Raw genomic sequence first — 25,639 nt, 5'->3', positions numbered from 1 at the left:
TCTCTTATTTTTAAAAGGTAACTTGTATAGACTATCAGACTTTAATTGATCCAAAGTCAAATCCTCTCTTCATGCCAGTCCCAGTAATGGCAGGAGTGACTCCTTTAGTGGATTGTGTTATTTCGTTCAGCCAGTGTGTGGGAGCAGAAAAAGATTCATTGACATTCTTAGCAAATCACCTTGGAGCAAGGTATGTAGTATTTTTAGTGGGCCTGTTGTGTTGGTTGTACCTTCTATTTGTTTTGATGTATTTGAGAGCATTCAAATTAGAATTTGGCTGGGTGTCTTTATAGTACTTACGGGTAGTATCTAGTGTATCTATGTGATGGCCCAAAGTGGGAGAGGAGAGAGTGCTACTTCATGGATGCCTGGCAAATGTTAAGATTACAGGCACTGGGGCCGGCCCTGTGGCTGAGTGGTTAAGTTCGTGCACTCCCCTGTAGAAGGACCCACAACTAAGAATATACAACTATGTCCCAGGGTGCTTGGAGGAGGAAAAGGAAAAAAAATAAAATCTTAAAAAAAAAGATTACAGGCATTAATGCTTACCTAGAGAAAAGGGAATATTTAAAGCTGATACATGGACCATTATTGAATATTGCTTGGCACTAAGCTTTATTCCCCTCCACGTGCCATATGGGTGATTTATTCTTTTTCAGTATACATTCGTTGTTTCTCTGGTTTTCAGCCAGAAATGCAAATGTTAAGTGGGAATAATGAATACTTTGGAAGAAATAAAATGTATTTAAAAGTTACCTCCAAAATTCAAATTAGCCCAACCCGTGTGATTCACATTAGATGGTGGCTGTTTAAAAAGGAAGTAGAAACTGTTACAGCAGTGAATGTAAATGAGCTAAACTTTTACATTCAAAGAAGAGTCCTTTTAGATTAGATCATGAAGCAACACTTAAAACGCTTTTAAACACGCGATATACCTCCAGGCCGGCCCCGTGGCTGAGTGGTTAAGTTCCAGCGCTGCACTTCAGAGGTCCAGGGTTTTGCTAGTCCGGGATCCTGGGCAGGGACATGGTACCGCTCGTCAGGCCATGCTGAGGCAGCATCCCACGTAGCACAGGCAGAAGGACCCGCAACTAAAATACACAACTATGTACTAGGGAATTTGGGGAGAGAGAGCAGAAAAAAAGATTGGCAACAGTTGTTAGCTCAGGTGCCAATCTTTAATAAAAAGTTAAAAAGAGACACACCTAAAGCAAAGTGATTCAGAATATTTGGGGGGGAAAAGTTGGGCAAAGATCTGTCAAGTAAATGCAAATGAAAAGAAAGGAGGAGTTGCACTTTTAATGTCAGGCGAGTTTAGATTCAAATCAAAAGGCATTAAACAAGAAAGAGAAGAGCACTGGAAATAGAGTGCTAGTCACAATGAAGGTAAAAAATACGTACGCCAGACTGAGCATGACTGTCGTTGGTAAAGCAGAAACAAGATATTCCAAGGAATCAACAAAAATACCTTACTTGTAGGAGAATTGAATTCTTATCTTTCACGTCATGACAGGTCAAATAGAAAACAGGGAAGGATACAGATGTAAATACCACAGTTAGATATCTACCCTGAAACAGTGAGCATGCCTTTTCAGGTGCCTGTGGAAGGCTCGTAAATGTCACCTGTAAAGAAATTGGCCTCAAAGAAAACCTCAGTTAATTCCCTAAAGTAGGAAGAGTGCCGACCATATTCTCTAATCACAATGCAAAAAAACTAGAAATGAATAATAGAGAAAATAAAAGCACCTTATCTACTGGACATTTTACAACTGTTTTTTTTTAGCTTGGCACCTGAGCTAATGTCTGCTGCCAATCTTCTTTCTTTTTTCCTTTTCCCCAGAGGCCCCCAGTACGTAATTGTATCTTCTAGTTGTAGGTCCTTCTGGCTCTGCTGTGTGGGATGCCACCTCACCATGGCTTGATGAGTGGTACCATGTCCACGCCCAGGATCCAAACCAGTGAAACCCTGGGCTGCCAAAGTGGAGCATGTGAACTTAACCACCAATAAAAAGCTTTTTGAAAAAAACTGAAATTGCAGAAAATCTAGAAAGTGAAAACAAGAATATGACAACCAACTCCGTGGGGTCCAACTAAAGCCGTTCTCAGAGAAAAATTCAGTAAAGTGGCTCTGCAGAAAATTAATATACAGAAATCATTGACCTTCATCTATACCACCAGTTAGAAGAGCTAATGAATACAAAGGCCTCTTACCAGGTCTGCGGTAGAAAAGAAGACACATAGCAGCAAGTTTAACATGAAACTTGAAAGAGCTCCAGAAACTTGTAAAATGCTATTGAGGGAAATAAAATAAGGCTCAAACAGTAGGAAAGGTGTACATGTTCTTGGAAAGGAAGACTGAACATTATAAAGAAGTTTCTGTTATCCCCTGTGTTAATGTTTACGTTTAACATGATCCCAATAAAAATGCCAGCAGAATTTTTTAGGGAGGACAATAAACAAACTAATTCTAACATTCATCAGAAAAGATGAGCAAGCAGGAAAGTAATGAAAATTCTGAAATAGAATAGTTATTTAAGTATACTTTGTAAAACCTCACTAAATATAGTGTAGCTATAAGTAGCAGAAAGTTCAATAAATGAACGAAGTCTAGAAATAGACCCAAATACAAATAGGAATTTAGTGCATGATAAAAGTGATATTTCAAGTTACTGTGGAAGAGATGGTTTAATCAATAAATAGTGTTCAGTAGAGTCTGAAGACTTCAGAGGAGCCACATCTCTTACCCAGATAAGTACCAAATGGATCAGTGGGTTAAATGTGAAAAGTGAAACCATGAACACACTAGGAAAAATGTGGGATATCTTAAAAACCTTAAGAGTGGGGAGCTAGAACATTAAACCTGGAAGTCATAAAAGAAAAAATTGAATTCGGTTATCTCCAGTGGTGGACTTCTGTTTCTGCCCCCACTCTCTGGTTTAATATTCTGTGATCTTGAGCAAGTCACTTAATTTCTCCGTATCTTTTCCCAGGTTGTATTTTTACAATATTTTGTAAAATATTGATATTTCACAAGTCCTGTGAGGATCAAGTGAAATTATATGTGAAGATGCTGTGAGAAGCTATAGTGAGCTAGAAAGATACAGTGTGATACAGTGTGCTTTCTCTACTCCCCTAGTTGTTCCATGCCTCCTTTTGGGAGGAAAGGACAAGGTGGGTGGGTGACGACTTATTAAGGAGGTAATTTTTCTGGTTATTTCTTGAAAGTCTAGTTTAATTTGCTTATGTTTTTATAAAAAGTTTAATTATAGCAAAACATTTTTATCCTAGAGTAAGCATTTGTAAGTGGATTGATTAGCTTAATTTAACCAATAGAACCAACTTTTAATCAGTAAGTATTTTCTTTTTTTTTTTTAAGATTTTATTTTTTCCTTTTTCTCCCCAAAGGCCCCCCAGTACATAGTTGTATATTCTTCGTTGTGGGTCCTTCTAGTTGTGGCACGTGGGACGCTGCCTCAGTGTGATTTGGTGAGCAGTGCCATGTCCGCGCCCAGGATTCGAACCAACGAAACACTGGGCTGCCTGCCACAGAGCATGCAAACTTAACCACTCAGCCATGGGGCCAGCCCCAGTATTTTCTTATCCTTAGAACTTTAACCACACTTGTGCATTAGAAACTTTATTCTTAGTTTGCTGGCTAATTGTGTATCTGACCATTTGCTTTTCTTTAAATATAACTTTCAGTGTTCAAGAATTCTTTGTTCGCAAATCCAATGCAAAGAAAGGTATGCTTGCCAGTACACATCTTGTATTGAAAGAACCAGGTGGTTCTAAATACGAAGCTTCCAAGAAGTGGAATTTACCAGCAGTCACTATAGCTTGGCTCTTGGAGACCGCTAGAATGGGAAAGAAAGCAAATGAAAGCCATTTTCTGATTGAAAATTCACCTAAAGAAGGTTAATATTTTTATTTTGTTCTTTTATATATATGTTTACGATTTGATGGTTTCTGGGATGTGACTGTGCCAAAGCTTGTTTTTAGGAGAGGTCATTGATTTCTGCTTTTCACATTGGGTACAGCGAGCCAGGATTGGGCATTCATTATCGGGTGGCAAAATAAATGTGTGTTCATAGCACAGATGTTTAATTTATATCTGTCCTATCAACCCTGGCACTATCTGCAAGCTAGAGGATACAAAATAATTTGGGGACATTCTAAGGTCTCAGTGTTCAAGTCTAAAGATGTGAGCTGGGATCCCATTTACTGTTCCTTCTGTGGCCTGCACTGACACACCATGTAATGAATGTGCTCTCTCATCTTTGGACTTGTGCAGGTTTTCTCTAGCCCACCTCATGCTTGCCTGTTGCTCCTCCTCATCTTTCACTTCTTGGCTTGGATGTCACTTCCCCTGGGAAGCCATTCTTGCCTCACCAAACGTGGCCCTTGTCTTGCCGTAACACCCCGTATTCTGCTTTTTATAGCTCTTACCCAGTGTTATAATTCTGGTCTACCTTCATATCTCCCTGCTCAACTATAAGATCTGAAAAGGCAAGGTGTATGCCTGTCTTATGCATTATATGTTTCCATTGTGCAGCATTGGGCCTAGCATGGAGTAGCCATCTAATAAATGTTTTTGTTAAAGGTTGGAAAAAGGTGGGAGGCAGGGGTGGGAGGACACAGTAGCCCTGCTTGTAAGATGGTGGCATCCCTGGGCAAACTTGAGGGACCAGTGAGCAGCTTGGGAACATCTCTCAGAGCCGTCGCTTACCCACACTGGAAGTCCTGCAGCTGAGGCAAGCTGATGTTAGGTCATGTTAAAGTTTCATTGAGGACTTTCCCAAAACTGGACTGTAGTTGTTAACTCTGAGAATATAATTGGAATTTTCTTTTTATTCTGCCGTTAACTAAGATGACATTTATTTATATAATTTTTGGCAAATTGTAAGGTTTATTGAGAATACTTCAAGGCACAAGAAGCGAAACAAGAAATTAATTTCGTTAATCATTGTCTCAGTTGATGTGCTTGTCTCACTCAACGTGTGTTTAATATGCCATCTGGTGTTTCTCAGAAAGTACTTATATAACCGTGTGGTTTCAAGTGTACCTGAGAATTCACGTGAAAACTAACAATAAGATGTAAAAACATCACTTCTTGTGTGCCTCTTTAGAGACAAAAGATGACATTAGTGGCTCACGTTTGCTTCCTTTTATTTTAAATCTCTAGAACAAAGTTTGGAAACTGAAATAGTAAATGGGGTGAATCTAAATCCAGATACTCCAGAGCAGCCTGCCACACACGTGGACACGCACAGGAAAACAGCTGTTACCCCCTTAGATATGAACCGCTTCCAGAGTAAGGCGTTCCATGCTGTGATCTCCCAGCACACTGGGCAGCACTCAGTTTCCCCAGCAGTGGGCCAGCCGCTCCAGAAGGAGCCCTCTTTACACCTGGACACGCCATCAAAATTTCTGTCCAAGGACAAACTCTTCAAGCCTTCCTTTGATGTCAAGGTAGGTTTATAGAAAATGGTCCCAGAGTTAACAATTTTATAGTTCATAATGAAGTTAGAGCACCAAATTCTGCATCACCTCTAAAGTTTGCAGTAGTAAATTTTCCAGAGACATTGACAAGTGAATTCATATTATTGAGTCCTCGTATATACCCTGGGTTGAGGTAACAGCTAAAGATCTATATGGTGTGAAGTCAGGACATCTGGGTTCCGGTCCTAGGTCTGCCATGAATGGTATGACTCTAGACAGATCATTGGGCATAAGTGAGCATCAGTTCCTTCTAACGCAGATTTATCATAAGGATCAAATGAAATGATGTAATGAAATAATTTTATAAACTATAAAATAATATAAACACATTGCTAGTTATGTTTGATTCTAGGAGTACACCCAGTGCTTGCTTTCTGAAAATGTCTCTATTATCACCTACTTTTCAATCATTTCCCTTAAAAAGATGAGTTAAGTGTATACCCTTCTTTGATCTCCTGAGCACTGGAGTATGGCTCTCTTTCTGAAAACTTCACTCACAAATCAAGGGCTAATTTAACCTTCTTAGATGGTTTCCTTTTATTTCCTGAAGATGCTTTCTCTCCTTTAGGAGCTTTTGGCCTTTCAAGTGGCTATCCAAACCATTGTCTATGATTTCTTTATCCATGAACCTTTGTACAATTATCTGTTGAAGTTTTGCTCATAGGGTATTAAGAAGCAATATTTTAATACTTTTTACTAGTATGTTTTGGAGCACACTTATGAAGTTTACAGATTATTCATCTTCAGAAAATAAATATAAATTGATACCTGGGACAGTTTTCTTCAAGCAAAATCTTTGATCAAATCTATTCTGAAGTAACATTTTGTACTGTGATTAACACTGCCCCTCATGCCTTAAGAGACCGAGGAAAACCACTGGTTTGGGAACTGGGAGGTCTAGATCAGGCCTCTGCCTCTTAAGGCAAGTCAGCCTCTTTGGGCTCCATTATTCCCCTCTGTACAATCAGGGAGTGTATCTAGATGCTCTCTGCGGTCTCATAGCACACAGACTCTGAAGAGTCAGTGAAATGATTTGATTAGGCCAGAAAATAGTGGAAATATTTCCAGGCATTCAGAACATTCTTTAGATTCTTTGCTGATGATTCTGAAATAGTCTCAGTGAAGGTACAGAACACATTTAAAGGTTTCGCTGTTTAGGTCATAGTTTATTTAGCAATGTTTTTCTCTGTTTTTTTTTCCTGGTACGTAAAATAGTACTTCGTCTTATAATCAGTGGTTCTTCAAATTGACGTAATATGGTGTATTGAATTTTTTACTCTGAAAACAGGAAGGGCCCATGGAATAATCTCAAAATTGAACATCTATTAGGTCTTGCAATAAAAAACACACCTCTTATTTAAACTTCATTTTCAATTGACACACATCAGAAAAGTACAATAAATGTGCTGCTAAAGGAAATATCATTGTTAGCAGTTGGGAATCCACTGCACGTGTTCAGAAAGAGATCGTTGCCAGTGCCATGGAACCTTCCTTGTGCCCCTACCCCGTCACTCCTTCCTCTTTCCTCCCCAGAGGTATCACTCCTGACTTCGGACACTATAGCTTGGTTATGCTTGTTTTTGACTTTTAAATAGGTGGAATTGTAGTGTTTATTCTTTTGATTCTTCCCTTTTTCTGTTCAACTACCATTTGAAAGATTTATCTATGTTGCTACCTCTGATTTTATTACCATGCAGTATTCCATTATATGGATATACCACAATTTACATATCCTGTCTACTGTTGATGGGCATTTACCTAGTTACAAATTTTTGTTCCTACAAATAATGCAACTGTGAACATTCTTGTGCATGTCTCTTGGAAAGTGTGGGCATGCATTTCTTTTTGGTATATAACTAGGAGTGAGGTTGCTGGGTCATATTTTAACTTTAGTAGAGACCAGCAAACTGTCCAAGTGGTTGTACCAGTTCATACTCCCACCAGTAGTGTATTGAGCACCCAGTGTTCCCCATCCTTGCCAACAGGGTATTGTCAGTTTTGTGTTTTTTGTTTTTTGGGGTTTTTTTTGAGGAAGCTCAGCCTTGAGCTAACATATGCCAATCCTCTTTTTTTGCTGAGGAAGACTGGCCCTGAGCTAACATCTGCCAATCCTCCTCTTTTTGCTGAGGAAGACTGGCCCTGAGCTAACATCTGTGCCCATCTTTCTCTACTTTATTTGTGGGACGCCTGCCACAGCATGGCTTGTTGAGTGGTGCCATGTCCGCACCCGGGATCCAAACTGGTGGACCCTGGGCCACCAAAGCAGAACATGTGCACTTAACTGCTGGGCCACTGGGCCGGCCCCAGTTTTGTGTTTTTAACTTTATACTTGGAAATAATTTCTCACAAAAAGTTGCAAAATAATAATAGTACAAGGAATACTCACATACCCTTTACTCACATATATAGAGTTTTCATTCATTTCCAGATGGAAGGACTTTGTTTCATTTTTAATTTGTAGGTTTATTGCATTGTGATCAGAGTGTTGTTTTTAATATTTCTACTTTACAGAACTTACTGATCATTTCTTTGTACCCTGATATATATATCGTCAGTTTTTGAGAACATTCCTTAAAGAGGAAGATATATTCTCCATCAGGGTGTAGTGTTAGAGAGACGTATACACACACACACGTACACACACAAGATCTAACTTACTGATTATGTTGTTTAGATTTCTTATGCCCTTTCCTATTTTTTGTTCACTGAACCTGTCTCGTACTAAGTGGTATCTTCAAGTTTCCTAATATTGATCAGTTTCTGTTTCTCCTTGTATCTCAAGTGTTTTTTGTTTTAAATAGATAATGGCTGTGTTAAGTACTGCATAGATATTCATGTCTCTTATTTAAGTTGGAATGTGTCTGTTGTCTCATTTAATGCTTTTTGGCTTGAAATCTGCTTGGGTATCAGGATTTCAATCCCTACTCTCCTATTATTTTTATTTGTCTCATAAATCTGTGCATTCCTTTGTTTTTAGCCTTTTTGGATTACTACGTTTTAAGTATTTCTCCCCTATATAGCATAGAGTTGAATTTTGTTTTATGAACCATTTTGAAGATTTTTCTTTCAATTAGACAGGCTAAGCCCATTCACGTTTAATATGACTTAAATTTGATCTCAGTTCTGCCATATATTGTGTTGTCATTACTTTGTGGTTACGTTATATACGTGTATATTACGTGTTTCTTCACTAATTGTATCCTCTTTGTTTCTTTTTTCATTATGGTATTTAGGAAGGGGTTTGTTGATTTGTTTTATCATCATGGTCACCTTTATATTAATATTTCTTGTAATGCCCTTAATCCCCCTTCTTCTTACTTAACCAGTTTTAAATTGTTTTCACTCTTACTTAGTGCTTCCGCTACAGTCAATGATCTTATTCTGTTTCTCGTTTTTCTCCCTCCTGCTATTTTTAATTACATTTTTCTACTTTGTCAGAAAATAAAAACTTTATATATGTACTTCAACTGTGGACCTCACCCTTGTTCTAGTCCTAACTTGGCAGTCACATCTATGAAATGTGCACTTGTCTGTCCTTTATGAAGCTGCCCTGTCATCTTTTGGAGGATGAAGTTCCTGTGTACACTGTACACATGGACTCCTCAGGAATGGCCCTGGTACAGTGCCTCCTGAGTCCTGTACACTCAGGACTTTTACTGAGGCCTTGAGTCTTCGACAGATTGTTTGGATGTACTATTCTTAGTTGCTCTTTTTTTTCCTTAAGCTTCCTTAAAATACTGCTCCACTGCTGCCTTGCTCTGTGTTTATCGTTTTTGAAAATTCTGGTGCCAGTCTGCTTATGTTGTCTTTATAAGTTAATTCTTTTTTTTTTTTTTTTTTTTTGCCTCAAGGCCATGTGGATTTTTCTTTTTTTTTAAGTCTAATAATTTACAAGGGTATGTCTAGATATTGATCATTCTCAATCAGTTTTCCCTGGCACATGGTGGGGTTTTAAATGTTTAGAATTTGGATCCTTCTATAAAATCTTTGGTCTGAGAGTTTAGAAGGATGGAGCTGCCAAGCAACTGAGTTGACTAGAACGGATTGGGATTGGGGCTTAAAGATCAAGAGTTCACGTTCTGGACCCATAAAGTTTGAGATGCTTGTTAGATATCCAAGTTGTGTTGTCAGATAGGCAGTTACACGTAAAGCCTGAAGTTAGGGGAATGGTCTAGGCTAGGGAAAGAAATTTGGGTTCTGAGTTTATGGGTAATATTTAAAGCTACCTGAGAATAGATGCCGAGAGAACAGAAGAAGAAATCCAAGGAACACCCTGAGGGGCTTGAATTCAGAGGAGGTATCAGCAAAGGAGACTGAGAAGGAGCCACCAGTGAGGGAAGAGAAAGCCTAGAGAGTGTCTTGGAGGCCAAGCAAGAAAGTATTTGAGGAAGGACTGGTTAACTGTGTCAGATGCTGCTGAAAGATCAAGAAAGGTGAGAACAGAAAATTGACCCCTGGATTTATGCTTATGGAGGTCAGTGGTGATCTTCACAGTAAGGGTTTTGATGACATGGTGGAGGTGGAAGCCATTGTGGGTTCATATGGGAATGTGAGAATTGGAGACATTGAATATAAACAATGCATTTGAGGAATCTTACTATAAAGGGAAACCAAGAAATGGCGTAGTAGCTGTAACGCAAAGCAGAGTCAAAAGAAGATTGTTTTGTTTTTTAAGATGGAAGAAATAACTATGCCAGTGTGACTGATCAGTAGAGATCCAACTGATAATATAGACGAGAGGGGAGAACTGAAGCTGTGTCTTTGAGTTGGTGAGAGCGGTTGGGATCTAATGCTCAAGTAGAGGAAAGTACCAGAAGGGAAGCAGTGTTCATGGCACAGGTGCTGAAGCTGGGGAGATGTGGTATGGGAGCTTCTGATTTCTTTTGTTTATGAAGAATCCTTTTAAATGCTGTGGAGAAATAAGAAATTAAAAAAAAAAAAACAAAACTTTAGCAAATAGAAAGCCTTACCAAATTCTTGCAAAAAAGATAAAACATCGCAAAGATCTATAAAGGTAACATCCTATTAAAAATGCAAACAGAAATAGAATAAAAAATCTGAGAGGAATAATTGGGTAAGCACTAGCCCTATTAGTTACTAAAACATCTTTTGCAGTCATTGAAGCAGTGTGTTATTGTCACATGGATAATCAAATCAATGCATGAGATTATGCCCCACAGATAGGAGAATGTATTAATGATAAAAATGGCATTCAAATCAAACCACTGACTAGCCATCTGAGAAGACAGATGGGATGAAACCTCACCTTATGTCGGAATAAATTTCAGAGGATCAGATACTTAAACACAAGAAGTAAAGGCATAAAAATTCTGGAACAGGCCATGAAAGAGTTTGTTTTTAAATAATCCCAGTGTGAGGAAAGCCTTTCTAACTATAACATATACCCCAAACGAAATAAAAGATTCATATAAATTTGACAGCATTAAAAGTTCTCCACATTCAACTATGCAGATTTTATAAATGTGCAATAAAAATATTTGTTTTAAAAAATATTCTCCATGACAAAAATTTAACAAATGACTATTTGAGAATATGTGTAAATCTCAGTGGACATATATACATATAAATTTATATAATTATATTCATGCAAGTGAAGATAAAAAAAGACTAATGACCCACTGGAAAAATGGGCAAAGGATAGGAAGAGATAGCTGTCACAAAAAAGCAAATAGAAATATTATACTGCATAAAGATGTTTAATCTCATTGAGTATAAGACGATGGAAAATTAAAGCATACAGATAAATTTTTTTAACTTATCAGATTGGCAACAAAGAAAAATGTGATACCCGCTGTGCTGTCAATCATGTTGGGAAACACACACTAATGCATGAGAATGTCAGCGTTGGTACACACATTTTGCTTAAATGGTCCCATTACTCTTGGATGTACAAAATGGTGTATGTACAAGGTTATTCATTGCATCATTATGCCGGCCAGAGATTGTTAATCTAAATACTCAGTTGAACACTGGTTAGATGCTTTCTGCTGTGTATGTGGAATACTATGCAGGTGGGAAAGAGAATGAGCAAGCGCCCAGACAACAGTGACCTCCTCTCGTGAGGGAAGTGTGAGTGGCTTGGGACAGGAATGTATTTTGTACGTTTGAAGATTTTTCACAGTTCTCAGCTCTGTCTGACTTTTTAACCTTCCTTAGTTCCCATCTTGTTTATATCCATCCTTGCTTACTTGTTTTCTTCTGTGTTTTTGTTTGCTTGTTTTGTTTTTTGGTGTCCTTTATTTTTACTGCACCTGCAACTCTAAGAGTCTAAGGGTCAATGTGGTAAGCGCCTTTGAAAATGGAAGCTTGGTAGTCTCTCTGAACCAATTTGCTGGACATTATGAATTTTTTTTCCTTCATTGTGTATAGACACAGATAGTATTTTGTTGTTCTCACTGTTGTTTGGAGGGCAGCCAGAGAAGGTTAAAACTAATCCAGTTAATTTTGAGGATTATCTTCCTTGTCTCCTCACCTCTCCTCCTTTTTCTGTTTCCCTATTCTATTTACCTTTCTCTTCCCTCTCTCTCTCCTCTTCTTCCTTTCTCTCTCCTTTCTTCCTCTCTCTGTCTCTTTCTCCCTCTTTCGCTCTCCCCCTCCATATATATAGGATGCACTTGCAGCCTTGGAAACTCCAAGAGGTCCCAGCCAACAGAAGAGGAAGCTGAGCACACCACTCTCAGAAGTCATTGTCAGAAACTTGAAACTTGCTTTGGCAAATAGCTCTCGAAATGCTGTTGCTCTTTCTGCCAGCCCTCAGCTGAAGGATGCCCAAGCAGAGAAGGTAGACTTCGATCTCTTATTAAAAGGAAGTTTTAGATAAAACATTTCAAACAGTAGTGATATCTGTCTCTTTTGTTTTCCAGGAACGGGAAGAAGCCCTGAAGCCACTTCACAAGGTAGTGGTGTGTGTTAGTAAAAAACTCAGTAAGAAGCAGAGTGAACTCAATGGGATCGCAGCCTCTCTAGGAGCAGATTACAGGTAGTTGGCACATCTTTCTCTTTGGTGGTAATGTGGCCTAAATTTATAGGGAAACCTAAAGCTGTTTTGAGTATCTACAAAGAAACATTTATTTTGCCTTTTGGTGTGTTGTATTATCTACAGAATCTCTCCAGTTGACATTTAATTTACCACATCCTTTTAAAATATGCTCTGCGGGCCAGCCCGGTGGCGTAGCGGTTAAGTTTGCACGTTCTGCTTCCGTGACCTGGGGTTCACCAGTTTGGATCCCGGGTGTAGACCTATGTACTGCTTATCAAGCCATGCTGTTGCAGGCATCCCACATATAAAGTAGAGGAAGATGGGCACAGATGTTTGCTCAGGGCCAGTCTTCCTCAGCAAAAAGAGGAGGATTGGCAGCAGATGTTAGCTCAGGGCTAATCTTCCTCAAAAATAAATAAATAAAAAAAAACACCCTCTACCATATGAGTTCACTCTGATGTGTTTATTTTTTAGGGTATGTCCCACAAATATTTGAGAACCTTTGAATATTTTGTACCAATTATGATTCTAAGAACTTGAGATCCGTGAATAATAAGTACAGTCTAGAAGAATCCTTGTCTTCAAGGAGTTTATAGTCTAGTAATATATCTAGGTCAGAGATGAAGCGTATTTTTACCTTAGTGATTTTCAGATTCGAGTCCTGTGAGTAGTTCTAAGTACTGCAGCACTCCTGAATTAAAATGGTCTTTTTTGAGGATGTTTTAATTTCTATCATTTTCCCTACTTTGGAGACATAGATTATCAGCTCTTCCCTCAGCCTGACAGCCAGGCTAGAGACAAGTCTCTAGCACAAATGGCATCAGTGTCGGGGACTGAGACCCTCCGTACTCCAGCCACGCTGAGTTGACTGTCCTCCTCCCCTGTCTGCGGTGCTGGCTTTCTCGATCACTTGTATTCAGCCATTCATAGGTAGCATAATGAGTGGTCTTATAAATAGCTAACAGTTTGAGGAATATGATTAGCTTCATCTTCTCCTTTGTAAGTCTTATTTCAGTTAGCTTTCTATTTGAGATCAGGAGAATTTAAAAGTAAGACATATGCGTGATAGTTACAGGCATCCTAGTGTTCAATGCATCTATTTTAGAAGAGTGAAGCTTTCTCATAACTATGATTTGTATTGTCTGTTTTGTATACATTATTATATAATATGATCTATTATAGTATATAGCTACCTCTTATTGTATTTATATTACCGATTCCTAGTTGCTGAGCACCCAGTATGAGCCGAGCGTCATCTCATTTCATTCTCACAGTAACCCTGTGAGGGTGTATGTATTTGTCAAAATTGAATGCTTCCCGGGATGTTGTGTTTGCGTATGGACTTGATGTAAGACTTAAAAGGAACATGTAGGACTTGTGTTTTTATAAGATTTAAAATGCCAGTTCTCTCAGTACAAAAAACAGAATATGTTACTGAAATCCCAGAGTAGGATTTAACTGGTCGATCATATTAATTTAAAGCTTTCCTTATATCTATTCCTGAAATAGATTTCTCAGACTTGGCAATGGATGAGAGCAAAGAACCCTTTAAAATGTAGAGGTTACAGTATTTACGTGTTCATAGGGTAATGACTTCTCAAGTGAAGATGTCCCAGATGTCCCCTTCCATAAGCTAGCACCAGAACATCCTGAAGAGGCCATTTGATACTGTCTCCCGCCTCCCACCAGTGAAACATCTAGACCAGAACCGCTCAACACATCCGATGCAGCATCCCCTTTTTATTACATATATAACGTTCCCTATACTAAAATGGATTTCATAAACATAACTTGCCTACTTTATAATTTTAAAAAATAAAAGTCAATAGGAAGCACATAACAATAGAATATATTTTTAGTATATAAATACCTGTGCCTGGCAACATGAGAAGAGATGAATATTCATATTTTTGAATACGTACATAAAATCACTTCAATTGTTACAGCCACAGGGCTGAAACAGATATGGAGACTCAGATTCCATGAGCAGCATTTCTGTTGGTAATAGGACTTTACCAAGAGTTCACAATTTGGCAGTGTTCCCAATGAAGCAAAGTACATCTTCCAGCAATTACTCAATAGCTAGTTGCATGTCTGGCATATTAGTGTATATTAAAACTGCAAAAAAACCCCGTGTGTTTATATGTAAAATAGGTTCCAGACTCATCTAATTATAAGCAACTTTTTTTACCTATGTGAATTTCTGTCAGGACATTAGAAAATCGTCTAGGATGTGGAGTAATTGTATGTCTGACTGTTCTCCAGAATTTCTAGCAGCCCTAGGTCTCACTAAGTGCTGGTGGCGCCCCAACATACAAACGCGCTATTGTGATGACCAAACTCACCCCACAAATTTCCAACATAGCTCCTGAAGTGAAGTAACAGTTTTGCTGAAAGCGCTGACCTAGACCGAGGGTTGGGCAGGCCACCATCTGCTTTTGTAAGTGAAGTTTTATTGGACCACAGCCATGCCTATTCGTTACCTGTCATCCGTGGCTGCTTTCATCCAACAAGGCAAGAGTTGAGCAGTTGTGAAAGCGATTGTTTGCCCTGCAAAGCCTAAAATATTTATCATCTGGTCTTTTAAGAAAAATTTGGAGACCTCTCATCTGAACCATCTGTAACCATTGGCAGTCTGTCCTTGAAGGACCTCTGAGGACTAAAGCTCAGTTTCTGTATTATCGCGGTGGAGTTGACTAGTAGTAAACCTGGATGATTCAGGCAAAAATACTCCTCTCTTTTTCTGAATTATCTTGATAATTTATTTGTATCCTTTTACCTCACAAGAGACATAGAAACAATTATTAGAAAGACTAACAACTAAATTAGGGAAGGGGTTTTTTGTTTCTTTGTTTGTTTTTTTATTGAGTTATTGATAGGTTACAATCTTGTGAAATTTCAGTTGTACATTATTGTTTGTCAGTCATGTTGTAGGTGCACCACTTCACCCTTTGTGCCCACCCCCCACCCCACCTTTCCCCTGATATTCACTAAACTGTTCTTAGTCCATAATTTTAAATTCCTCATATGAGTGGAGTCATACACAGATTATCTTTCTCTCGCTGGCTTATTTCACTTAACATAATTCTCTCAAGGTCCATCCATGTTATTGCAAATGGAATGATTTTGTTCTGTTTTGCAGGTGAGTAGTATTCCATTGTATATATGTACCACATCTTCTTTATCCGTTCGCCTGTTGCTGGACACTAAGGTTGCTTCCACGTCTTGGCTATTGTAAACAGTGCTGCAATAAACATTGGGGTGCATAGGACTTTGGGGATTGCTGACTTCAAGCTCTTTGGATAAATACCCAGTAGTGGGATGGCTGGATCGTATGGTACTTCTATTTTTAGTTTTTTGAGGAATCTCCATACTGTTTTCCATAGTGTCTGCACCAGTTTGCATTCCCACCAGCAGTGTATGAGGGTTCCTTTTTCTCCGCAACCTCTCCAACATTTGTTGCTATTAGTTTTAGATATTTTTGTCATTCTAACGGGTGTAAGGTGATATCTTAGTGTAGTTTTGATTTGCATTTCCCTGATGATCAGCAATGATGAGCATCCTTTCACGTGCCTATTGGCCATCAGTATATCTTCTTTGGAGAAATGTCTGTTCATGTCTCCTGCCCATTTTTTGATTGGGTTGTTTGATGTTTTGTTGTTGAGTTGCGAGAGTTCTTTATATATTATGGATATTAAGCCTTTGTCAGATATATGACTTGCAAATATTTTTTCCCAGTTAGTGGGTTGTTTTTTTCTTTCAATCCTGTTTTCATTTGCCTTGAAGAAGCTCTTTAATCTGATGAAGTCCCATTTGTTTATTCTTTCTGTTGTTTCCCTTCACTGAGAAGGCATGGTGTCCGAAAAGATCCTTTTAATACTGATGTCAAAGAGTGTACTGCCTACGTTTTCTTCCAGAAGCCTTATGGTTTCAGGTCTCACCTTTAGGTCTTTAATCCATTTTGAGTTTATTTTGGTGAATGGTGAAAAAGAATGGTCAATTTTCATTCTTGTACATGTGGCTTTCCAGTTTTCCCAGCACCATTTGTTGAAAAGACTTTCTTTTCTCCATTGTATGCCTTCAGTTCCTTTGTCAAAGATAAGCTGTCTATAGATGTGTGGTTTTATTTCTGGGCTTTCAATTCTGTTCCATTGATCTGTGCACCTGTTTTTGTACCAGTACCATGCTGTTTTGATTACTGTAGCTTTGTAGTATGTTTTGAAGTCAGGGATTGTGATGCCTCCCGTTTTGTTCTTTTTTCTCAGGATTGCTTTAGAAATTCGGGGTTTTTGTTGCCCCATCTGAATTTTAGGATTCTTTGTTCTAATTCTGTAAAGAATGTCATTGGGATTCTGATTGGGATGGCGTTGAATCTGTAGATTGCTTTAGGTAGAACGGATATTTTAACTATGTTTATTCTTCCAATCCATGTACATGGAATGTCTTTCCATCTCCTTATGTCGTCATCCAATTCTCTCAGAAAGGCCTTGTAATTTTCATTATATAGGTCCTTCACTTCCTTAGTTAAATTTACCCCAAGGTATTTTATTCTTTTTGTTGCGATTGTGAATGGTATTGTATTCTTGAGTTCTTTTTCTGTTGGTTCATTACTGGAGTATAGAAATGCTACTGATTTATGCAAATTGATTTTATACCCTGCAACTTTGCTGTAGTTGTTGATTACTTCTAACAGTTTTTCCAATGGATTCTTTGGGGTTTTCTATATATAAGATCATGTCGCCTGCAAACAGCGAGAGTTTCACTTCTTCCCTCCCTATTTGGATTCCTTTTATTCCTTTTTCTTGCCTGATTGCTCTGGCCAGGACCTCCAGTACTATGTTAAATAAGAGTGGTGATAGAGGGCATCCTTGTCTTGTTCCTGTTTTCAGGGGGATGGGGTTCAGTTTTTGCCCATTGAGTATGATGTTGGCTATGGGTTTGTCATATATGGCCTTTATTATGTTGAGGTAGTTTCCTTCTATGCCCATTTTGTTCAGAGTTTTTATCATAAATGGCTGTTGGATCTTGTCAAATGCCTTCTCTGCATCTATTGAGATGATCATGTGGTTTTTATTCCTCAGTTTGTTGATGTGGTGTATCACGTTGATTGATTTGCGGATGTTGAACCATCCCTGTGTCCCTGGTATGAATCCCACCTGATCCTGATGTATGATTCTTTTGATGAATTGCTGAATTCTGGTTGCCAAAATTTTGTTTAGAATTTTTGCATCTATGTTCATCAGTGATATTGGCCTGTAGTTCTCTTTTTTCGTGGTGAGGGAAGGGGTTTTTTACTGTTATTTTTAAGGATACATGGGGAGTAGGAAATAGAGTTGTTTATAGTATAATTTAGGAGGCAATATTCCATCTTAATTTGTTTAGTTTACCTATTTAAAAAGTTCGGAGATATTTCTTATTTAGGAGAGGCAAAGTATGTTAAGTATCCATAAAGAGAAACCTCTGTTTATTTTGGTGATTTAATTAGAAGTGTAATTTTTACTTCCTCTTTTGTGTTTACTTGATCCCTTGAAGGTTGATATATTTCACATTTTTTAGCTGATTTTCCTAGGTCAGGAGAGTATTAAATGGGAAGAATCAGGAGGTCATAGCATAATGTAATGGTTAAGAGAGTGAGTTTTGAAGTCAAAATTGGCTCTACCAGGGCCAGCCCGGTGGTGTAGTGGTTAAGTTGGCGCACTCCCCTTCGGCAGCGGGGGGATCGCCGCTTCGGATCTCGGGCGCAGACCTACGCACCACTTACCAGGCCATGCTGTGGCAAGTGTCCCACATATAAAGTAGAGGAAGATGGGCCACAGATGTTAGCTCAGGGCCAGTCTTCCTCAAAACAAAATAAAAAACTGGCTCTACCACTTACTGAGTATCCTTGAACATGTTACTTAACCATGTCCTTCAGTTTTCTTCTCTGTAAAATGGATATATTGATGCCAGTGTCTTAGGATTGGTGTGAGGAATGGATGAGATCGTGGTATGTAAAGTACACAGTCTACTCTGAGGCATAGAGCAATGTACGGTGAAGAGTGGCTGCCGGCAGCGGAGGACAGACTGGATGCTTTAGCATTTTATTGCTTTGAAAATACCTTTATTATTATTAGAAAGTGATACGTTATAGAAGAAACTTTGCACAATTCAGAAAAGTGTAAAGAAGGAAGTGATATTTTAAAGAATGCCATTCCACATATCTCTCTGCATTTATGTACCTAGCAATATATGTATAAAATTTGACAAAAAATGTGGAGTGGAGCCTATCATTTGATATTTTTGCTTATTCTAGTTCTTGAAAGTTTAGTGAAGGTCAGAAATATTCTATTCATAGAGAGTAGTGATCATCTTAAACTAATGTAGATATTTCTCTTAGTTATTTTTTTTTCTGTATTTGGTTGGTTCAGGTGGAGTTTCGATGAAACAGTGACTCATTTCATCTATCAGGGGCGACCAAACGACACTAATCGAGAGTATAAATCTGTAAAAGAAAGAGGAGTACACATTGTTTCAGAGCACTGGCTTTTAGAAGTAAGTGGTACTTTTTCTCGTCGCCTCTCTGTTAAGTGAAAACGTATACAGACATTATTTCAAGGCACTGATCAGTTTCTGTATATGTAAACAAGTTGATAAACTTAACCTCACATTTCATTTCTTTGGCATCAGAAACTTAAGATCTTTATTACTTAAATACTTAACAAGTCTGTAGTGGGTACTCTTTCTGATTCTCTGATTCTTTTCACTAATTAAAAATGATATGAAAGAAAATTTTATAATAATTTTAAGAGCATTAATTTAGCACACCAATACAGTTTAGAACTGTTTCTTTTCTCTTTTATTTCTGGTTATTCCCTTGAGTGTGATTGATACTTGACAAAAGCATAGAAATAGAATTAGATTTTATACTTTAGTGGACATTAAAAAGCGAGGACAATTTGTCATTTGTATGATGGAATTTTTAAGTGTCAACTACTTTTCAAAACTTCAGTTTTGTACACTTTTGCCATCTTAACATAAGGTATTGGTTGTCCTTCTTCCTACTTAACGTCATTTATTCACTAAGATTCTTTTCAGTCCTGTTTTAAAGTACATTATTGTATTGCAGTGTGCCCAGGAGTATAAACATCTTCCTGAATCTCTTTATCCACATACTTATAATCCCAAAATGAGCTTGAATATCAGTGCAGTGCAAGATGGCAGACTCTGTAACAGTCGGCTACTCTCAGCTGGTTCTACAATAAAGGATGATGAGGTAGATAATATGGATAATATATTTACTCCCTCCTTCAGCTGAATGTATATATATTGCTGTGAAACCTTATACAAGGGCTTGGTTTGAGAAATTGTGATTTTTCTTCTTCAACAGCCAGATCATTTACGTATAGAAGAAAATGATATAGACAATATGACCACCAGTGATAAAGAATCAGCAACAGCAAATGGAAATGGAAGGAATGACTCTAAAGGAGGTAAAGTGTTTTAAATTATCAAAAAAAAAGTTTATAAATATATATCTTTCATACAGAATGCTTTCTTTGCATCAGATGGAAAAATAATTTTCTAGGTTGCTAAATACAAGTAAAGCGTATATTTAACAATTGAATTGAGGTTGCAGGCCAATCAGTAAGTAATAATTTGCAAAGCCTTAAGTGTGAAACTTGTGAAATTTGTGGGCCTAGGTATTTTACAGTTAGTGTGGTACAGCCCTATTCTATTAAAGGTAGGTAGAGTTAGTGAATTTTTAAAAATTTGTTCTTTGGTTCAGATCTTTTCAGTGATTTTCAAAAAGTTTTATTATATGTACAATATGTTTTCACATAGCTTTAAAGGTACAGAAAGAGGTATGAAGAGTTTCTCCCATCCTTCTAGTGTTATTAGTTTCTTATGTATCCTTCTAGAACTGTCTTATGCATATGTAATCAAAAGATATGTTCTCTCCTTTCTTGCTTTTTAAAAAATAAATAAATGGTGGACTACTATATATATATGCAGTTTTATACTTTGATCTTGATCTTTTTGTTTAGTAGTTCAACTGGTGGAGTGTTTCATCTTGGTACATAAGGAGCTTCTTCAGTTTTTTTTCCTTTTTTTGGCAACTGTATAGTATTTATTGTATGAATAGCCCACTTTATTTAGCCAGTCCCTTGTTGATGGCCATCCAGGTTATTTCTGATTTCTTGCTAATATAAAGAGTGCTGCAATGAATAGCTTTATAGGTATCCTCTTTTTAAGGGATTAATATTTTCTATTTTCCTTACTCATCCTGCCCCACCAGAGCTTTTCCTGTGGCTTACCTATTTAGTTAGTCTAGTCTGTTCATTCCAAAAGTGTTATTTAGTACCTACTTCAATGTTAGTCCACAAGGAAGCCAAAGATAAATATATTGTGGTTGTGTTTTCAAGGACTGCAGGGGGAAATCACACACATAGCTGACTGTGATGCACCTCAGAGTATAGTACGTAACATGAGAGAGGGTCAGAGGCAGGCAGGGAGCCCTCCGAAAGGATAAGCCCTGCAGGTTCCAGAGTGTCTTCGAAGAGCTTCCTGAGTATTTCACATACAGTCCTCAGGTCAGGGCTGCCGTCACGTTCCGCAATGTTCATGGTCTTCGTACATTACTGTGGCCTATAGTGAGTATTCAGTACACATGAAGTTAATGCATTTGTCTTCAACCAAATCTAGACAAAGTAGTTAATAAGATGTGATAAAAAGGAGAAACTTAACCTTGATTGATGTGTTTGCGTTTGTTTCAAGCTCTGACACAGACCTTGGAGATGAGAGAGAACTTCCAGAAGCAGCTGCAGGAGATAATGTCTGCAACATCAATAGTGAAACCGCAAGTGCAGAGGACTTCTCTTTCCAGAAGTGGTTGTAACAGCGCTTCTTCAACCCCTGACAGCACTCGCTCTGCCCGCAGTGGACGAAGTAGAGTCCTGGAGGCCCTGAGGTGCGTACCTGTCGCTGATGGCAGGAGGGCGTGACTAGAGCACTGGAGAGAAAGCTCCTTATTTAGCTTCCCGCTGACTCAGTTCCATGAGTTGAGCCTAATTTTTATTTATTTATTTTTTAATCGGTAAAGCAGAAGTTTAGAATATCAACACCAATGAAAGGATTATACTGCTCGGCCTTATTTAGCCCAAACTATATGTATTATATTCAGATATTATGAGAGGGTCAGAGGCAAGTTGGTTGTGGCCCTTTGCCTACTTAGGTTTTCCTCTTTCCTGCCCTTGTTCCAAGCAGTTCTAGACTTCTTACGTGGGGGCAGGAGGCAGACACAGAGGTTTGTTTCCTACCAAGCAACTGCTTCATGGTGAGGTGTGATTAATACTTTCTCTCACCTCCGCTGAGAAGGAGATGATTTGAAGATCCAGTTTGCCTCATTTGCTAACTGTATATTTCATGGGGCTAATTCCTTATCTGAGTACTGAGTAAAAGTGTCTTTTTGTTTAATACACTTCAGATCATAGTTTATCATTATAGAGAGCCTAAATCTTTCACCAAGTCAGAGTAAATAAATACATTCTGAGAATAAAAGCCTGTCTTCCTTGTATCTGAGGCAAATGAACTGTTTGGGGGCACCATCAGCTTTGGTCAATTATTTTTACTAAGATTCCATATATATATGTTTATATTTGTATATATTGATGTGTATATTTATTTTTATATATATATTAAAAGATTGAATATATTCATTGAAGGAAAATTCTATTTACTCTCCAGTGGAATTGTCATGATTACACCATAAAACGCGCTTTACTCTGGTTCAGTATAAGGCTGGTCTACCTTAGTCTCTCGGAGGTTTGGTTACCAAGGGCCAAAAGGACTTTCTTTTAAGGCAGCCTTTTCTGTATGCTTCGCATGTAATTCTTGTTCTTATTATTTCAAGCGATAAAAATACAACTACTGGTAAGCAAAGTAGCCAGTTTTCTGAACATTATCATGTTTCCCTGGGCCTATATAATTAAGAGAGATCTGGTTTTTAAATGCAGCAATCATTTCAGATTTTTTTCTTTTAATTTCTTGACAGTAAACTTTGCCCCTGAAGTTTTAAATATATGGACATTCAGTCAAAATATGTGTTTTATTTTCTACCTAGAACAGATAAGTTTCTGATAGAAACATCTTAAAAAGAAAAAAATTCCCATAGTTAATTTATTCAGTAAATTTTTTTTTTTTTTGAGGAAGATTAGCCCTCAGCTAACTACTGCCAGTCCTCCTCTTTTTTGCTGAGGAATCCTGGCCCTGAGCTAACATCCGTGCCCATCTTCCTCTACTTTATATGTGGGATGCCTCCCACAGCATGGCGTGCCAAGCGGTGCCATGTCCGCACCCGGGATCTGAACCAGCGAACCCCGGGCCGCCGAGAAGCGGAACGTGTGAACTTAACCGCTGTGCCACCGGGCCAGCCCCCTCAGTAAATATTTTTGAGTGCTTATTGTGTGCTAGATGGTGGGCATGTAAAAGTGAACCACAAATTTACAGTCTAACTTACAAGTGTGGATTTTGTTACTGCTACCTGTTTATTAAAATTGTCGCTTTTATTTCTTAGGCAGTCTCGTCAGACAGTACCTGATGTCAACACAGAGCCCTCCCAAAATGAACAGATCATTTGGGATGACCCTACAGCCAGGGAGGAGAGAGCAAGGCTTGCCAGCAATCTGCAGTGGCCCAGTTGTCCCACACAATACTCTGAGCCTCAGGTTGACATTAAAAAAGTGGAGGATTCTCCTTTCCGGGAGCCTTTACATGACTCAGAAATTGCTGAACAGGGTAATGAGAAAGAAATGTATTTGCTTGTTTGTATTAAGTACATGTTTACCTCTTAAAAATAAACAGATAAAGCACATCGTGGTTCTCTGAAGTGTGCGTGCAAATAAAACTTACTAGATATTTCTGATTTTGGTTTAAACTTAAGAGTCAGAAAAATAATTATAAATTGAGGTAATTTATTAGTAAAGTGAAAAATATTTTGATTCTTAAATTTGGAAACTTAGGATTAGTTTTTTGTTTTCCAGACATGGTTGTCACCATTGTGCTTTCTTTCATTCTAGGGCTTTTTGTATCTGTGTAGTTAATGCTTGGTTTTTCTCCTAATCTTCTTGTTTTCCTTTAAGTCGTCTTCTGAATTCCGCCCAGCACATACTTGCATTTGTTCTTTGGATTTGCGTGGGTTCCTTTCTGAATTCCTCTATTTTTTTCTTCCTTGGGCTTTACCTTGAAAACAGAATGCTTCCTGCCTCTCATCTTTGGTCATCTTTCCCCCTTTGTCTTTCACATCACATAATTATTTCTCTATACTAGGTATATAGATTTGTCTCTGCGTCTGGTTTTCTCCAAGTGTAGAATTGCCTTTGTTTTACAAAGTTGGGTTACATTTTACTGATCAAAGGTTGGTATTTAAAGAAAGGGTTGGGAGAAGCCGACAGATAACACCATTTGCCCTTTTAAAGCTAATTAATTGCATTTATTTATAAACTCTAGAAATAGGCTACTTCTTTTGCATGTACTTTTTACCTTCCAGAATTTGTGTTTAATTTTATCTTGGCTAAGACACATGAGAATATTTCCCAGACTTTGTTCTTAGTCGTACATGGATAGCATCACATTGCAGCATTTTATTTTCCTCAGCTCTCTGTGGTCCTGGAAACATATGTGTGCCTGAAGCCCCAAAGCACTCGACCTGTGATGAACTGGAAACTCCAATAAAAGACAGCCACCTGATCCCTACGCCTCAAGCCCCCAGTATTGCCTTCCCCCTGGCCAACCCGCCTGTGGCCCCACACCCTAAAGCACAGGTTTGTTTATCCTGAGTATGGTGATGTGGCTTTTGGATATTGCTGCTCTGCTGTATTCAGAATTTGTTGATATCAATAGCAAGGATTCATCTAATATTGAAAACTGCATTTCTTTGCATTGTATTATTATTTCTATATTTGATAACTCAGAAGACTAAGTAAAATATCACTATAAAAGAACCGTATGCCAGATAACTTTCCTAATGTTAATTTTTTCTGAAATAAAACTCTTCCATTCCAGATTATAACGATAGAAGAGACCCATGAAGACTTAAAAAAACAGTACATATTTCAGTTGTCATCTCTGAATCCTCAAGAACGTATTGATTACTGTCATCTGATTGAAAAACTAGGTACAAGTATTTTACTTAAGTCAAAAATGTGCTCTATAGTAACCTTATTTGGAAGTCAAATGTAGTTGATATTTATATCATTTGTAAGATGTAGAAATTGAGATTTAAAAGAAGGGTAATTAGTCTAGGGCTATACATTGAGTCAGCATTAGAACTTTGATTTTATAAACTTCTAATCTAAATCTAAACTCACTGGGTCATAGGATTTAAAGATTTAAATTGAAACAAACCATTAAGGTTTAAGAAATCTCTTGTGCTGCTTTGGACAAATCTTGGACAAAAATCAATGAAATTATACACTTACAAGATAAATAAAGCTACATTTTTGTGAAGTTGAAGGTATGGTAACATCCAGAGAGAAGCTCTGTCTTATGTAACATTCTTATTCCACTAGTTGTCAGGCTGTCTGTCTGACGTCATTCTCAAAACTTCATACTAGAAAGGTAACCTGTCCAGTAGACAACAACATGAGTCACATATGTAATTTTAAGCTTTTGAGTAGCCACGTTTTAAAAAGTAAGAAGAAACAGGTGAAGTTAATTTTAAACATATAACCTAGTGTGTGCAAAATATTATATTCAACATGTAATCAATATAAAATATCAGTGAGATATTTTCCTTTTTTTTTTCTTACTAAGTCTTTGAAATCTGGAATATATTTTACACTTACGGCACGTCTCAGTTTGAACTGGCTGTGCTTCAGGCGTTTGAGAGCCACGTGTGGTTAGTGGCTACTATATTGGACAGAGCAGCTCTATAGAGTTAGGAAAATGATAGGAAGAGAACTTAAGCTGACAGCTTGACATAGAGAAAACATTAAGAAATAATGGTAGTTTTAACAGTGGCTCTGAGTCATCAAGAAAAGATTAAATGTTTAATTAAATGTTTAAGAATTCAGAGAACTACATATATGTTTTTTAGAGATTTCTGTCAAATACAGTTGTACACGTGAGATGCTGTTTCTTGGAAACTTTCCTCATGTGGAACAC

General features: G+C 37.9%; 1 protein-coding gene across 5 annotated transcripts in view; it reads left to right on the top strand.

Moving 5' to 3' along the window:
- Window positions 1-25,639, top strand: part of TOPBP1 (DNA topoisomerase II binding protein 1) — a 61,488-nt gene that overhangs the window by 21,575 nt on the left and 14,274 nt on the right. For 4 of the 5 annotated variants that reach the window (XM_046676177.1, XM_046676171.1, XM_046676194.1 and 1 more), the window contains 12 exons: window positions 18-190; window positions 3,703-3,914; window positions 5,183-5,469; window positions 12,128-12,301; window positions 12,384-12,499; window positions 18,907-19,030; window positions 19,605-19,751; window positions 19,866-19,968; window positions 21,254-21,446; window positions 23,052-23,272; window positions 24,131-24,297; window positions 24,539-24,650. In XM_046676177.1, coding sequence (XP_046532133.1) covers window positions 18-190; window positions 3,703-3,914; window positions 5,183-5,469; window positions 12,128-12,301; window positions 12,384-12,499; window positions 18,907-19,030; window positions 19,605-19,751; window positions 19,866-19,968; window positions 21,254-21,446; window positions 23,052-23,272; window positions 24,131-24,297; window positions 24,539-24,650 — 2,029 coding nt within the window. The remainder of the gene's footprint in view (window positions 1-17; window positions 191-3,702; window positions 3,915-5,182; window positions 5,470-12,127; window positions 12,302-12,383; window positions 12,500-18,906; window positions 19,031-19,604; window positions 19,752-19,865; window positions 19,969-21,253; window positions 21,447-23,051; window positions 23,273-24,130; window positions 24,298-24,538; window positions 24,651-25,639) is intronic. The other variant, XM_046676185.1, reaches the window with a different exon arrangement.

The sequence above is a fragment of the Equus quagga genome, chromosome 1, assembly GCF_021613505.1.
Source record: "Equus quagga isolate Etosha38 chromosome 1, UCLA_HA_Equagga_1.0, whole genome shotgun sequence".
Lineage (NCBI taxonomy): Eukaryota > Metazoa > Chordata > Mammalia > Perissodactyla > Equidae > Equus > Equus quagga.
This window is presented reverse-complemented; position numbering and strand designations above follow the sequence as displayed.